Source organism: Cervus canadensis, chromosome 4 (genome assembly GCF_019320065.1).
Source record: "Cervus canadensis isolate Bull #8, Minnesota chromosome 4, ASM1932006v1, whole genome shotgun sequence".
Lineage (NCBI taxonomy): Eukaryota > Metazoa > Chordata > Mammalia > Artiodactyla > Cervidae > Cervus > Cervus canadensis.
The window spans coordinates 92,251,073-92,268,201 of NC_057389.1; the positions used below are offsets into that span (position 1 = coordinate 92,251,073).

General features: G+C 53.5%; 1 protein-coding gene and 1 non-coding gene across 2 annotated transcripts; one reads left to right on the forward strand and one right to left on the reverse strand.

Annotated features, from left to right (window-relative positions):
- Positions 1-366: 366 nt before the first annotated feature.
- LOC122441099 lies at positions 367-470 on the reverse strand. The gene has a single exon (XR_006269242.1). It is a non-coding gene; the product is annotated as a U6 spliceosomal RNA (small nuclear RNA).
- Positions 471-7,874: 7,404 nt separating this feature from the next.
- On the forward strand, positions 7,875-15,679 carry S1PR2 (sphingosine-1-phosphate receptor 2). Its single transcript, XM_043466702.1, has 2 exons — positions 7,875-8,055; positions 13,137-15,679. Exon 2 carries the CDS (start codon positions 13,179-13,181, stop codon positions 14,235-14,237), a length of 1,059 nt encoding a protein of 352 aa, XP_043322637.1. The 5' UTR covers positions 7,875-8,055; positions 13,137-13,178; the 3' UTR covers positions 14,238-15,679.
- The last annotated feature ends 1,450 nt before the right edge of the window (positions 15,680-17,129 follow it).

Consider the following 17,129-nt stretch of genomic DNA (forward strand, 5'->3'; position numbering starts at 1 on the left):
TTCTGCAAATTTCCACAAACATATGTAGTCATATTACCACCACCACAATCAAACTATAAAAAGGTTCCATCACCAAAAAATTCCCCCATGCTTTTTTGTTGTCAACCCCTCCCTCCACCCTCAGCCCCTATATATCCCTGGTTGTTCATTGTCCATATAGTTTGGCCTTTTCTGAAATAACATAGAAATGGAATCATACAATATGCAGCTTTTCGTGTCTGCCTTCTTTCTCTCACCACAATGCATTTGAGATTCACCCATGTTGTTCTATACCCCTATTTTCTTTTTTTTTTTTTCCCCTGCTTTCTTTTAATTACTTGGCTGCATCAGGTCTTAGTTGCGGGATTTGAGTTTTTTGGTTTTTTTTTTTTAATGGAACGCTTCATGAATTTGCCTGTCACCCTTGCGCAGGGGCCATGCTAATCTCAGTATCATTCCAATTTTAGTATATGTGCTGCCAAAGTGAGCACCACATGTGAGGTCTTTAGTTGCAGCAGGCAAACTGTTAGCTGCTGCATGTGGGATCTAGTTCCCTGATCAGGGATCGAATCCAGGTCTCCCACATTGGGAGCCTGGAGTCTTACCACCAGACCTCCAGGGAAGTCCCACCACTAGTTCCTTTGAGAACTTGAAGTTTCAAATATTATACTCCCGAGTGGTCTTCCACATGAAGATAAACTGCAGCATGTCTATTCATTCCTTAAAGGAGCTGCTGTGAGCTTCTGATGGGTTGATATTTACACAGGACTTAGGACAGTAAACTGGCACATGATGTATGTGTCAGCTGTTATTACTATGCTGGAGCGGGGCTGAAGTGGGCCCGGGGGGTCCCCTCTCCCCTCACCGCACGTCTCCCTCATCTAGAAGAGAGAGCCGACCCCTCCCAGGCTCAACGGGCTGAATCTCCATCTGGTGCCGACGTGGCAGGGGTGGCCTCCCCCAGAGGCCTCCCTACCCCATCCCTGAAGCTGAAAGTGGGCCTCGAGCCCATGGGTGGATGAAACGAGGCCACTGCAGCTCCGCTGCTTGCCAAGATCAGCATCTGGAAAGCCTCTCTGCAGCTGGGCCCCTCCCCCCTCATGCTGGGGTGATGACGAGAAAGTTGGGACCTGTCTCAGACACTTCTCCTCCTGCCAAAACCTGAGAGCTGGGGGGTGGGGAGGACAGTGGAGGCCCAGGGTGGATCAAGGGACATTTGAGGCCTCATCCACATAGGGGAGTTCACAAAATTGGGGGTGGAGACTTCCCTGGTGGCCCAATGGCTAAGATTCCAGGCTCCCGATGCAGAGGACCTGGGTTCCATCCCTGTTCAGGGAACTAGACCCCCACATGCTGCCACTAAAAAATCCTGCAGGTGACTGCTAAAGACCCCATGTGCTGCAGCTAAGACCTGGTACAGCCCAAATAAATAGATAAATATGTTTTTAAAAATTGGGGTAGGGTGGGATCAGAGGTCAGAGGGATTCCTTCACCTCTGGACTGTGGAGAAGAGCATTCTATACCTCACCAGTAGCTGATGTGGTCCTGAGCGATAACCACAGCCCTTCTGTTCCAAAGCACCAGGGCAGGGATGGGGCAGGGGTCGGGGGGCGGCGTTCACTGCATCAGGAGTGGGACAGGGACTTGGGATAAAAAGAAGAGCAGAGAGGGCTTTGGTTCAAATCCCACCACAACTGTGTGCCTCAATTTCCTCATCTTTAGAATGGGGTGATGTGGAAAATGCAAAACTATGGGGACAGTGGAAAAAACCAATGGTTGTTGGTGATTAAGGATGAGGAGAGGGGAATGAATGGCCAGAGCACAGAGGATTTTTAGGGCAGTGAAACTATTCTGTATGATACTATAAGGGTGGATAGGTGCCATTATTTTTTCTTCCATTTTTCCCCCATTTTGTTTAGTCACTAAGTCGTATCTGACTCTTTTGCAACTCCATGGACTGTAGCCCACCGGGCTCCTCTGTTGGTGGAATTTTCCAGGCAAGAATACTGGAGTGGGTTGCCATTTCCTTCTCCAGGGGATCTTTCTGACCCAGAGATCGGACCTGTACCTCCTGCATTGGCAGGTGGATTCTTTACCACTGAGCCACCAGGGACGCCCATGTATCACTACACATTTGACCAAACCCATAGAATGTACAACACTAAGAGTGAACCCTCATGTATACCAGGGACTTGGGGGGTAATAAAGATGTGTCTCTGTAGGTTCATCAGTGATAACAAATGTACTATTCTGGCAGGGGGGGGGGGCGGCTGTTGACAGTGGGGGAAGCTATGCATGTGAGAGGCGGTAGATGGGCCATTCTCTGTACTTTCTGCTCAATTTCCCTGTGAACCTAAGACTGTTCTAAAAAACTAAAGTCTAGGGACTTCCCTGGTGGTCCAGTGGTTAAGTGCTTCCAATGCAAGGGGTGCAAGTTGGATCCCTGGTCTGGGAACTAAGATCCCATATGCCACTTGCTGCAGCCAAAATATGAAAGAAAAAGAAAGTCCATATAAAAAATGGAATTATGATGATAACAATAATACCCACCTCCTAGGCGTGGAGGACTCATGCAGCCGCACCCAGCACAGTCTGTCTGTGTCTGTGAGTGTTAGCCATTAGTGTCGGTGGCCCTGTAATTAGTGAAGGCTGTTCCAAGCCTCTTCCTTTTCTTCTTTTTCCCTTGCTTGGAAGCTCAGCAAGAAAAGGGCCCCATTTCCTTCCTCTTCCACTATTCTCTCACTCAGAGATTCCCCCCTCCCTGAGTCCCCGCCACAGGGAGGTTCCAGCTTTTCTCTTGACAACCCCCTCCCTGACGCCCAGACGATCAGGGTGTCTACACAAATGGTTCCCAGTTCTCTAGCCTGTCCCCTCAGCTGACCTGGTGTAGATCTCATATGGCCACAGTAATGGGAGGTGGAAGGGGAGGCGGAAGTTGCTTGCGGGTGTATCTGTGAGTCCCTGGGGACATCACCTTTGTCTAGGCGCCACGGTACCCCTAACAGACGGCCGGATGTATCTGCAGCCTTGATATTACCCACACACCCCCCCTCCTGCAGGTCCCTTGAGAGAATAGCAAACTGCTGAGCCAGCCAAGGCGAGCTGGGGAGGGGGGCACTTCCTCCCCAGTCTCAGGTCCTCACAGAGGGCTAAGATTTCCGCTCTGATAGCTCCCTGGTGAGGAGAGGACCTGGTTTTTCTTTGGGTTTTTTTTTTTGTGTGTGTGTGTGCTTTGTCCTCTGTGGGTTGAACACCTGGTTTCTAGAATTTGCATGGCTGCACTTCACCTGGGCAGAGGATTCGGTGAGGTTTTGCTGAGGTTCCGAGTGGACCCCACCGTCTAGCCCCAAAGCTGAGTGAACACTGAAATCTGAGTCAGGAAAAGGAGCAAAGTCACTCTCTGGCTTTTTAAAATCTTCTCATCAAAGCCCTGCTACCTCCTGTGTTAGAACCGTTTGGTTTCTTCTGTCTCTTCCATTGGACTTTCAGTTTGGGACAGCAGAGACCAACAAGGTATTGCTAGAGCTAGCTCAGAGCATTCTCTGTTGCATTACATGAATATATATGCCACAGACATGTAACACTAATCTATTGACTCTCAATATTTATTTCCTTATTGATAACTTAAATATGTGTATTCTTAATATAAACATGACATGACATGTTGAATAAGTAGCATGGATATGTTTATTGATGATGTTATTGTTGATTTATGTTATTGATACTATTTGTTATTACTATTATTATCATTATAGAAACAATTTTACAGCTAAAAAGCCTGGTGATTTGTTACTCCAATGTGATTTTTCATGTCTTTGTAAATTTTTTGAATTTGTAATACGAGCTAAAAATTTCAAACACTCCCTCCCCCCATGGTACCCCATGAAAAGTCTGGCCCCCTCTCACCTGTCCCCCTGCCCCCTCTGCGTCCCTCCCTGAGGGTAACCACTGTGACGGTATCTTGTGCCTCCCCCCTCACCCCCCTGAGATGGCCTGGTTGTCCATAGGCAAATGTGTATGTATTTTCACCTGTCCCCCCGTCTCCCTCCCTGGGGGTAACCACTGTGACGGTGTCTTGTGCCTTCCCCACAAGACGGCCTGTTTCTCCACAGGCAAATGTGTATGTATTTATACAGTCCTTGTAAATAAATATATCCAGAAACACAGGCAAGCGAGCAATGCAAACTCATCTACATTGTGCTTTTTTTCATCTTACGTTGAAAACAGTTTCATATCAAGACGACTCCGATTTTCCTTTTTAATAGGCATAAATGGATCAACTTTAATTTCCTTTTTCAAAGTTTTGCTTTTCAACATAATTTATGGAATATGGTATGCATACAGAAGCGTGCACTAAACTTCTCTTTTTCTCTTTTTAATTGGTTGCATTATGTGGGATCCAAGCATCCATAACTGTTTTTAAAAATTTTGTCTTTTATGAGGCATGACTGACGTGTAAAATGGTAAGTTAAAGTGTACATCCGGGTGATTTGACATATATATATATACTGTGAAAGGATTGCCCCTCATCCAGTTAATGAGCACATCCTTCACCTCATGCTTTTATCTTTTGTGTGTGTGTGTGGGTGTAACAGCAGTTCAGTTCTACTCTCAGCAAATTTCAATTCCTTGATACAGTATTATCAACTGTAGTCACTGTGCTGTATATGAGATTCTTAGCCTTATTTATCTTAACTGAAAGTTTGCACCCTTTTGCTAATCTCTCCCCACTTCCCCCACCCCCCAGCATCTGGCAAACACCTTTCCTACTCTCTGTTTCTATACCTTTGTTGTTGTTGTTTTTTAAAGATTCCACATATAAGTGATAGCATGTGGTATTTAGGGGCTTCCCCTGTGGCTCAGTGGTAAAGAATTTACGTGCAATACAGTAGCTGCAGGAGACCCCAGGTTGGGAAGATCCCCTGGAGGAGAGCATGGCAACCCACTCCAGTATTCTTTCCTGGAGAATCCCCATGGACAGAGGAGCCTGGCAGGCTACAGTCCATGGAGTTGCAAAGAGTTGAACACAACTGAAGTGACTTAGCACACATGTGGTATTTGTCTTTGTCTGGCTCATTTCACTTGGCATAAAGCCCTCAAATTTCATCCATGTTGTTGAAAATTACAGAATTTCTTTTCACATTGGTGGACAATATTCCATTATGTATATGTGTATGTGTATATATATGTATATTTATATGTGTGTGCATGCTCACTCAGTCGTGTTCGACTATTTGTGACCCCATGGACTGTAGCCTGCCAGGATCCTCTGTCCATGGGGATTCTCCAGGCAAGAATACTGGAGTGGGTTGCCATTTTCTACTCCAGGGAATCTTCCCAACCCAGGAACTGAACCCTCATTGGCAGGTGTATTCTTTACCCCCGGGGAAACCATATGTATAAAGGAATCTTACATCTTTATCCATTCATCTGTTGACAGACACTTTTTTCCATACCTTGGCTACTATGAATAATACTGAAACTGATGTGGGAGTGCAGATACCCTTTTTTTGTCATTTTGCTTTACAACACTCTGAAGTATGTGAGACATACGAGGAATTCCCTGGTGGTCCAAGGGTTAAGACTCCTCACTTTCACTGCCAAGAGCCTGGGTTCTATCCCTGGTTGGGGAACTGAGATCCCACATGCTGTACCGCACAACCAAATACACAGAAGAGTGTACCTACCTTCTCCCTCTTTTTTCTTACACTGTCTGGGTATCAGGGCTTCTCTGGTGGTTCAGACAGTAAAGAATCCGCCTGCAATGTGGGAGACCTGGGTTCCCTCCCTGGGTTGGGAAGATCCCCCGGAGGACGGCATGGCAACCCACTCCAGTATTCAGTAATCCACAAAGAGTCGGACACTACTAAGTGACTAAGCACGCGTCTGGGTACAAGCAGTCTAACTTTCAGTTTAACTGATCACTTAATTTTTTTTTTACCACATGGCTTGTGGGAATCTCAGTTTCCTGACCAGAGACTGAACCTGGGCCATGGCAGCGAAAGCCCCAAGTCCTAACCACTGGACCGCCTGTGAATTCCCTCAACATAACTTATTGTTGGAATAGGGCAAATATGTACATGTTACAAAAGTCAAAAGATACAAAAGCACTCACAGAGTGAAAGCTGTGTCCCTCCCATGCCCTGTCCCCTATCTTTCAGTTCCTCTCCCAGGAAATTTATCAGTTTCTTCTTTCTGTAATACTTTAGATATTCTGAGCAAGTACGTGTGCATGCTAAGTCTCTTCAGTCGTGTTCAACTCTTTGTGACTCTATGGACTGTAGCCCGCCAGGCTCCTCTGTCCATGGAATTCTCCAGGCAAGAATACTGGAGTGGATTGCCATTTCCTCCTCCAGAGAAAACTTCCTGACCCAGGGATTGAACCCAAGTCTCCTGCAGCTGTTATGTTGCACGAAAATTCTTTACCACTGAGCCAGTGGGGAAGCCCTGAGCAAGTATAGTAGAACACCAACTTGGGACAGGGAGTTTTATCTGTTTTGTTTCCTGATATATCTCCAGCCATGTGTGTCTGGCACATGGCAGGTGCTTACTGTATTGTGGTAAGTAAACATATAAGCAGATGATGTATTCATTTCCACAAATAGTGCCTTTCTGAACATAAGTTCCATGAAGCGGAGGACTTTTTTCCCTTTTCTGTTCACTGCTATGCCTGTGCGTGGGATCTTGGTCACTCAGTTATGTTTGACTCTTTGCGACCCCATGGACTATAACCTGCCAGGCTCCCTTGTCCATGGAATTTTTCCAGGCAAGAATATGGGAATGGGTTGCTGTTTCCGAAGGAGTGAGGGACATATTGTCTAGTCCCTGATTTCACACACACACATCAGTAAATGCTTCCTCTCTGCAGCCAGGCACACAGAGATGCCCAGGAAAAGCTGAGTGAGGAAAAAATGGGAAACTAAAGAACTGGCTAGGACTTCCCTGGCGGTCCAGTGGTTAAAACTCTGTACTTCCACTGCAGGGGGCATGGGGTTTGATCCCTGGTTGGGGAATTAAGATCCCTCAAGGCTCAGCCAAAGGGGAAAAAAAACAAAACAAAACAAACAAACAAAAACCTAGATATAAGACTGGGAACCAACTTGAAAAGCAATAATTAGCTTGGGCCTGCTGGTCGACCACAAGGAGAGTACTCCATGGACAGAGGCGGTGGAGGCTGCTGAGTGCTCCCAGTCTTCTAAGGCAGATGGCCCAGGGCCTCAATTCTGGGGCCTTATCGAGGCAAAAACCAATCCATTCTTTGTGGCAGGGCCTAGCAATTACTGGGCTTCCCTGGCTCAGTGGTAAAGCATCCACTCGCCAGTGGGTCCTGGGTCAGGAAGATCCCCTGGAGAAGGAAATGGCTACCCACTCCAGTATTCTTGTTTGGGAAATCAAAATCCCAAGGAGGAGCCTCGGGCTACAGTCCATGGGGTTGCAAGAGTCGGACACCACTTAGCGACTAAACCACCGCCATCATCTAGCACATAATAGGAACTTGCTTATTTGTTGGATGAACACATAGCGGGCGCTTAATGCCTATTTGATGTGTTGACCTTAGTAGGTGCTTCGTGGCTCCCTGCTGAATAAGTAAGGCAATTCCTTGCCCTCCTGCAATTCCAGGATCCCAGGCAGGGGCCAAGAGTATATCTGCAATCCAAGACAGTTATTTCAGGTTGAGGCCACCTGGGCAGGAGCGACTGGACAGTACGGGGCTGCGCGACGTCATGCTCTGGCCGGTTCTCACGGGTGGGGGCTGGGAGGGGGCAGGGCTGTAGGTGGGGGTGCGGACAAAGGGACCCTGCGCGCCTCCCCCACGCCCGCCCTCGCGCGCGCCCCGCTGAGCTGATCACATCTGGAATTCATTGCTGCAGCCGCCGGCCGGAAAGGAGGCGGAGACAGGGCGGGGCGAGTGGGGGCCAAGGCGGCTCTTCCCTCCGTGCCCCTGAGTCCCCAGTCCCCAGCCCCGGGACGCAGAGGAGCCCGGCGGGCAGTCCCAGCCCCTGCCGCGGCTGTCCCGGGGGACGCAGGCGCCAAAGCCCCTCCGGCCCGGGCAAGGAGCCGGGTCGGCCTAGCCAGGTGAGCGTGCGTGGCGAGGGGGAGGCAGAAAGGGCGGGCCCCGGTCCCCGGAGGTCTCGGATCCGAGCTAGGAAAGCCCGCCAGGGGTCGGGGGCTCCCGGGGCGCGCACGCACTGCCGGTCCTCCGGCTGCACCCAGGGAGTGGTCATCCTGCGCTCTCTCCACGACCCTAGGAGGCCCCATTGCCTTGGCCGCGAACCCCCAGACTGAGTTCCCCTCCTTCTCCAGCGGCAGGAAGTTGGCCGGGAGGAGAAGGCGGAATCCAAGCGCTTTCGGTCGGAGACTGGGAGGCAGGATGCCGTGCCCCCCGGACCAGGGGTTTGGGGACTGTATATGGGGGAGGGGAGGACGCCCCTCTTTGCTGACTCCGGCTGGACGAGGGCGAAAGGTGCTGTGCGCCGCGGTACAACCAAGGGGCGGGGCCCCCGAGGAGGGCAGATGCCCACCTCCTGCGCGTCTGGTCCTCTGCCTCAGTTTCCCTGAGTAGCTCATCTCTTCCAATCCTCCGCCCTGCCCCCCGTGGAGTCGTGACTTTGTTCTGAAAGGAAAGTGAACCTGACTGCGTGGCTTCGGCGCCTCTTCTTTCCCCTGGGGCCTGGGGAAGGGGCGCGGGCCCAGGCACGCGTGGCGCGGACCCCGCGCGGTTCTGGGCCCAGACGAGCGTGGGAACCTCGCCCACTCCTTCGGGCACGAGTTGACTCACCGGGGATTTCCATCCCCTCACCAGACTCTGCCCTAGTCAGACACTCCAGGCGCCACGCGCTGAGCCCACGGTGTCCCGCGTGGAGCAACACGGGCGCGGCACTCGCGGCGCAGCTGTCGCTGGGCCCTCTCCCCGCCTCTCCCCAGTCCTCTGGGAAGATCGAGGCGGGGCCCCGGGCTGGATGCACAGGCGTCCCCCACCCCCACTTGGAGACTTGGGGGTCCCCTGCGTGTGGCTGTCGCGGAAGAAAGGAGGCGCGGCCCCAGAGGCAGCCAGTGTGGATACCGTGCATTCCACCGCCAGATAAGGAGGCCGAGACTACTGCCTGAGGGCGGGGGCGGGTTGTGCTGTGTCTCCAAGGAGACGCTGGGCTTCGCCTGGTGGGGGTGGCCTGCCCGCGGACCAGAGGTGGCTGTCGCCTCCTTTACTGTTGTCTGAGCCAGGGCTGAGTTTAGGAGCTTCCACCCTCGGGGGCCCTCATTCACTTGTTCATTCATTCATCTATTCATCCATCCATCCATTCATCCATCCATCCCACACATTTTCTGAGTGCTTTCTAAGTATGCCAGGCATCCTTCCAGGGGCTGAAGGATTTAGCTGCTGGCCTCTGACACACATTCAACCATGGAAGTTGACAAAAAACAAGAAATACAATGATAATTTCTGAGATTGGCGAGTGCTGTGAATATAGTAAAAGACGCTGTGATAGAAAGGGCCTAGGGAAGGTGGCTAGGATAGCCTAGCGGTTAGAAGCCACTAAACAGAAACCTGAAAGAGGAAGGCCATGCCAGGTGAAGAAACAGCAGAGGCAAAAGCTCTTAGGTAGGCATGGGGCTGAAACGTGAGAGGCCAGTGTGGTCCAGTGGAATGGCTCTGGGGGAGAGTGGGATGAGTGGAGGTGGGCAGGGGCCACTTTGGATACTGGGGAACCAAGGAAGAGTTTGGAGGTGAGGAGTGACATATTGAAGCTATAAATTTAAAAGCTCCCCCTGGCTGCTTCATGGAGAATGGCAGTATAGGGGGGCATGGATGCATGCACGCGAGCTTAGTCGTGTCTGACTCTTTGTGACCCCATGGACTGTAGCCCGCCAGGGATTTCCTCTGTCCGTGGGATTTCCTAGGCAAGAATACTGGAGTGGGTTGCCTTTTCCCCCTCCAGGGGATCTTCCTGACCTGGGGATTGAAATGCAGGCAGATTCTTTACCACCGGGCCCCCTGGGAAGTAGAGGGCAACTGAAGGGAAACTGAGCCCAAGGGGATACCCTAGGGCGAGGGGCATGAGACCTGTGAATGCCCAGAGGATCAGTAACCACAGGGCATGCCTCCATAGAACTTGCGGGAGGGGCTTCTGGAAGCCACTGAGACTTCCTCCTGCCTTCCTCTCTCCTAATCTCCCCCTGAACAGTCTTGGTGTGTCTCCCTTTCCTTCCCTCCAAACCCCATCGCTTGTCCCTCTTGCTTCAGGCCTGGCCATTCCCCAGTGCTGAACCTAGTGACCGCTTACTGAGCATCTGGGAGGTGACTGCCTTGATGAAGGTGAAGAGGAGTCAGGCCCTGCGTTAGCCACGCCTGGGAGCCTGATGCAGGGAGGGGAAGCAGGCCAGGCCTGTATTTACCTCAGGGTGACTGTGCCAGCTCCAGCCTCCAGACCCTGGTTCCTCTTTCTGGGAATCGTGAACCTGCCTTAGGCGACGTCCTAGTGGAGAAGAAAGAGGCACTCCTCTTCTCTAACTAACCACCCTTCCTTCTGAGGCTATAAGAAGTGAGGGTAGTCTCCCAAGGAAGAAGACGACATTTTGGTCAGTCCCTGGGGTATGAGGACTGAAACCACTTCTTATTTCTCTAGGAATCGGCCATAAATCTTTCTCTGGGCCACCAGACAGGAGAGGGGTTTGAGGGGCGGTGCAGGGGGCACACCCTGGGCTTCTAGCCCACCAGCAAGGGTGCTTCCCAGACCTGCCACGGGCCCTCGATTCTCAACTATGATCCCCAGGAGGGGGCCAGTAGGCCAGGGCAGCCCGAGGGTGACTGGTCGGGGTGACCCAGCGGTCAGGCTGTGGTTCAGACTCTCCCGGGGGACATCCACACAGTCTTAACAAATGTCCTCGAAAAGAAATGAGCTCAGTAGTGCAAGCCATAGAGCGCCCCCAACTGGACCAATCAAATGTCGAGGATGCAAAGCTCCGGCCAATAGTCCTGAGTTGCTCAAAACTCTGAGATTGAAAATGAGCCAATCAGAGCGCGGGACTGTTTCTGGCAGGACTGTCGGTCTGGGAAGGCCCAAGACTTGGGCCAAGCCCGCTGCAATGGGCAGAGGGCATCAGGGCGCCTGGGCCCCGTCCGGCAGGGGAACAAGGGGCCTCTGTGTGGCGATCTGGGCGGAGCGACAGTCCCTGGGGATGCGCACAAGCCTTTCTCTGTTCCCAAACTAGGACGGATGTCCTTTTGCCCAGGGGGAGCAGCTGCCTCTGTCAGGCCCGGGGCCAGGGCGCCCCTCCGAGGGGGTGTCCGAGACTGAGATGGCTGGACGACCCCGGAAGCCCCTCATCATTCCCAGGCTCACAGAGAACCGGCCTAACCAGCCTTTTCTGGAACCGGTGCTCCTGGCATGCACGTGTGGTCCTTGCAAGGCATGTTTCCAGGGACTTGGGGAGGGCTGTTCCCGCGCCCTCCCACTCCATTAACTAACTGCTGGTCTGGAGCTTCCTCCTGGCCCCCCTTGTGGCCCCCGTGAAAGGCACACCCTACACCAGTTCCTCTGAGACCACCTCCCGGCCCCCGCCCCAATTCCCAAGCTGGGGGGAGGCCATGGTATTGGCCTCTCACCCTCTCTGCCTACGCGCTCCTTCCCGCCCCCTCCCCCCACGGCTCAGTTTTCCTTGGCAGAGGGGTGACTCAGGCTTTCATGGAAGGGAATACCGTCCCCTCCTCTTCCCCGCGGGGCTGAACGCCCCCTCACCACTCACATGACTTTGGCCCAGCTGCCCCATCCTCCCAGCCAGGACCTCCCAGACGGGTCTCCTGTGGCTCCCCCATCCCATCATCCCCTCCCAGCCTTCCCCACACCGGATGTGACTGGAGAGCAAGGACTCCACCCTGTGTGTTCCAAGGCTCTCACATCTGGATTTCATCCTGGCTGGGGAGGAGGGTGCCACGGGGCCCTGCCCACCCGGCTAAGACCCTGTGTCCCAGGGCAGGGCTAGATGGTGCTGATGAGAACAGGCTGTTGTGGACTCTTGCCCAGCTGGCTCCCTCGGCATCCCCTCCCAAAAGACTGGGAAGAAGGCACCTAGTCCCTCCCTGTGGCATGGCAGGAAGAGGGGAGCTAATAATATTAGCTAATATTTATTGTGTGCCTGCTATGTGCTAAATGTGCTGCAAGTATCATTCAACAGGATTTTCCCATCACCCCTCTGAAATGGGCTTTCTTCTCCCCATTGCACAGATGAGGCCACTGAGACCTAGAGACCAAGCATCAAGTGACTTGGCCCAGCGTTCCACACCATGTCAGATGTGGGAGTGGGGCTGAACCCTGGATTGCCTGCAAGGTCTATGTCCTTGAAGATGATGTGACCTCTGTGATGCTCAAACCTTGGGGCCGCCCAGGTGTCTCCCCAAAACCTTATCTCGGGAACACCCAGGGGCTCTAGGCTTAAACCCAGCCTGAAATCCAGAGCAGTGGGTGGTAATGAGCAGGGGATGGTGCTATCAGCAACCAGCATCTCGCTGACCCAGGTTGGCAGGCGGCACGGGGCCCGAGGCTCCAGTGTATTTGAGAAAGGAGACAAGCCTCCAGGTTCTGACTAAGACTCCCTGTCTGGGTGGGTGGGTAAGGCTTCCAGAAGTCCACTTCACGTCTCTCATGCCCGTTAGGGGAGCTTCTGTTCCTTTGCAAGACGCTGTAGCCTAGAGGTTTTAGTCGCTTTGGAGTGGGTCTCTGAGGCTCTGCCACTAAGTAGTTTTGAGGCTTTGGGAAAGTGAATTGACCTCTCTGGGTTTCCCATTGGTAAAGCAGTGCTCATTTGCTCAATTGCTCAGTCGTGTCTGATTCTTTGTGACCCTGTGGATTGAAGCCCGCCAGGCTCCTCTGTTCATGGGATTCTCTAGACAAGAATACTGGAATGGGTTGCTATGCCCTCCTCCAGGGGATCTTCCCCACCCAGGGATCGAACCTGCGTCTCTTGCCTCTCTTGCATTGTCAGGCTGATTCTTTACCACTAGTGCCACCTGGGAAGCCCCCCCATTTGTAAAGCAGAGATGATGATAATTCTGACTTCATGTGACAGAACTGGAACGTGAACCACAGCCCAGTCCAGAGTCAGCCCAGGCTGCAGCCACAGCACTGACCTGTCTGTCTGTCTGTGTTTTCTCTCTGCAGCATCAACAGCCCCATGGCCCCAGCTGGCTACTGAGCCCCACCATGGGCAGCGTGTACTCAGAGTACCTAAGCTCCAGCAAGGTCAGGGAACACTATAATTACACCAAGGAGAGTCCTGACACGAAGGATACGCCCTCCCGTCAGGTGGCCTCGGCCCTCATCATCCTCCTGTGTTGTGCCATCATAGTAGAGAACCTCCTGGTGCTCATCGCAGTTGCCCGCAACAGCAAGTTCCACTCGGCCATGTACCTGTTCCTGGGCAACCTAGCGGCATCAGACCTGCTGGCGGGCGTGGCCTTCATAGCCAATACCTTGCTCTCTGGTTCTGTCACACTAGGGCTGACGCCTGTGCAGTGGTTCGCCCGCGAGGGCTCTGCCTTCATCACCCTCTCCGCCTCTGTCTTCAGCCTCCTGGCCATCGCCATTGAGCGGCACGTGGCCATCGCCAAGGTCAAGCTCTACGGCAGTGACAAGAGCTGCCGCATGCTGCTGCTCATCGCGGCCTCATGGCTCATCTCGCTGGTCCTCGGCGGCCTGCCCATCCTCGGCTGGAACTGCCTGGGCCACCTGGAGGCCTGCTCCACCGTTCTGCCGCTCTACGCCAAGCCCTACGTGCTCTGCGTGGTGACCATCTTCTCGGTCATCCTGTCGGCCATCGTAGCTCTGTACATCCGCATCTACTGTGTGGTCCGCTCCAGCCAGGCTGATGTGGCCGCCCCACAGACACTCGCCCTGCTCAAGACGGTCACCATCGTGCTGGGTGTCTTTATCTTCTGCTGGTTGCCCGCCTTTAGCATCCTCCTCTTGGACTATGCCTGTCCAGTCCGGACCTGCCCCATGCTCTACCAGGCCCACTACTTTTTTGCCTTCGCCACCCTCAACTCGCTGCTCAACCCGGTCATCTACACGTGGCGCAGCCGGGACCTGCGGCGGGAGGTGTTACGGCCGCTGCAGTGCTGGCGGCAGGCGGCAGGGGTGCAGGGGCGGCGGGACGGAACCCCGGGCCACCACCTCCTACCCCTTCGCAGCTCCAGTTCCCTGGAGAAGGGCATGCAGATGCCCACGTCACCCACATTTCTGGAGGGCAACACAATGGTGTGAGGGGCAAGTGGGCTGACAGCCAGGCCACCATGGCAGAGTTCCGTGGAGAAGCTCCGGGGACCTGGGACAGAAATGGGGCTGTGGGGGGGCAGGGATTGCCAAGTAAGATGCCCCCATTCCACAGACCTGGGTGATGCTGAAGATTTTTCATGCTTGGGACGGTCAACTGAGGCTTTGACCAGTCAGATGGCACAGCAGCAAGCAGGGTCCTGGGGCTCAGCATGGTGACCTCTTTGAAACTGGATCGTGGGGAGGACCGGGGACGGGGGTGGGGTGGGGGAACCTGGAAAGGACCTGAGTGACAGCAGGCAGGTGCTCGAGTGGAACACAGCATAGGAGCCATTTCCAACCCCAGATGAAGAATGTCAACATTTCGCCTGACCCTCTGCCCTGTTTCTGACTCCCCTCTCTGAATTTACCATCCCCCCTTGCCACCTTCTTCTGGCCACCTCAGAGCCTACTCCCCTGGAACCACTGCATCCCGAGGGGCTGGAGACCTCCTCTCTGATCTTTCTGGGCGGCCCTGGGGCAAACAGTTCCTGGCCTCAAATCCACAGCTTCCCCAAATGTCACCAGCTGCCACTCTGGCAACTTCTTCCCTTTCTTTTCTTATTCTACAGGAGATGCCAGGAAACCACGTGGGGGCGGGGGGGACTAACCCCCATTCTCAGACCTCATTGGCCAGATTGCACTACTGGGGGCTCAGAGGAGTCACCCAGGGCTGGGAAAACTGGTCTGGGGGCCTGAGGAGGGCTCTCCCAGTGGGGCAGGGTGGAATAGGAGAAAGTGCTAGGGGAGCTGTTGACACCACACCTCCAACCCCCCATAAAATAACCACCCTCCCTCAAGCGCCACTCACTTCCAGACCCACCAAGGTACCCAATCTAGGACAGGACAGCCTTGAGCCCCCTGTGCCTCCTTCCCAGCTACACCAGATGGAGCACGGGGGTGGGGGTATCAAGGACAATGGTGGGATGCCCTCTCTTAACCCACTCCAGAAGGACTTTGCTAAATCTGTGGATGGAGGGAAGGGATATTGCGGTACAAACATATTTATGCGCGTCTGTCAGTGTCTGTGCGTGTGTGTGTGTGTATGTGTAATATATGTGGTCCCCTCCTCTCGCCATGTCTCCCAGGATGCATGCTATTTTGTCTCCTCTCGTCTGTATTGAAGCTGCCAAAGAGAGGTCTGGTCCTGCACCGACCCCTTTGTCATTGCTGGCTTATCTCCCTGCTGGAGAGCTGGGGTGCAGTTCACCTAGGGGGTGGGGGGAAGGAACCCTCATGCCTGAAAGTGATTTCTTGTGACTGCAAAGGCTGGGGGAGGGGATCTCTGGGGGGGCAAGGAGCCAGTTGGGGGCTCGTCTCCCCTTACACAGCTCCCCAGATGCCCCTCCTGCCTGAGACTCAGGCCCAGGCCAATAAACGGTTCAGTGTCTCTTTCTGGTGGTGGTTGTCTTTTGAGGTTTAAGGCGGCGGTTGCCCCATTAGCACCCTGGGGGTGGGTGGGGGCAGGGAGGGTGGCTGCTATCCAGACCACTCATCCTTTTCCAGCCTTCTGGTTCATTCTTTCCCCCACCCCTCGCCCTGTCAGAGCCAGGATCTCAGCGGCTTCTGAGAAAACCGGGTAAATGCTGACGTCCTCCCCACCCCCGGGCAGTTGTCTGGCCCCTCCCAGTGATTGATTAGTCCCAGGACCTCTGCCCATCCTTCAGAGAGAAAGTCTGGCAGGTGGTGGGGAACCCCTTTCTTCATCCCAAGTGTACATTCCTCCCAGGCAGCTGGAGAGATGGTTTTGGGAGACACAGATTCAGATACCCCTCTAAAGCCCAGTGTTCCGTAAGTGAATGGCCAACCTCATCATGCACTTTCTTTTTTCCCCCCTTAATTATTTGTTTGGTTATGCCGGGTATTAGTTGTGGCATGCAAGATCTATCTTTGTTGTGGCATGCAAGATTTTTAGTTGCAGCATGTGAACTCTTAGTTGCAGCAGGTGAGATCTAGTTCCCCGACCAGGGATAGAACCCTGGGCCCCCTGCATTGGGAGCATGGAGTCTTAGCCACTGGACCACCAGGGAAGTCCCCAGCAAGTAATTTCCAGGCAAGAAGACAGAATCCTCGGGAGGCAGGAGTTACTGATAAACTCCTTTTATGGAGATGAGGATTCAGAGAATTTAAATGAGCGGCTTAGGGTTCACACAGCTGGTTGGGACAGTGCCTGGCTGGATTTTTTTTTTTTCAGTAATCATAAATGTTCCTGTCTGGATTTGAACTCAGGCGGGCTGACTCCAGATCATACCAGTTCCACCAGTGGACCAGAGAAAAGATCCTCAATCCCCTCTTTGCCATGGAAGGAGTGGGGAGTGTGGGCAGCCAGGCCCCACCAGCTCCCCCTGCCCCACCCCCCCAGATCCAGGAGATGCCCAGCTGGGATGCAGCTGAAAAGTAGCTCCGTAACTGGGCTCCAGGATGACACTCCCTTCTTTGTCCACAGGCACAGGGCCCAGCGGATCCTTTGAAAATAGATCTGGAGCCTTGATGGGGAACCCAGCCCTCAAACCGAAGCTCTGCCCAGCAACACCTACACAGAGCTAGGGCAGCCAGTGGAAGAGAGGAGTGGAGTGGATGGTGGCTAGAGATGGAGACCCGCGCATGCGCGCGCGCGCACACACACACACACACACACACACACGCACACACACACACACACACACACACACACACATACACACACACACACACACACACACACACACCTGCCCCCATCAGAATTCTCCTTCCTCCAGCAGTTCAGAGACAACCTCAGTTTGGAGGTTGGGAGGAGGTTGTTGGGATTGGGAGGAGGAAGAGGCACAGACCAGGCCAGAGTCAATAAATTTCCCCCAAATACCT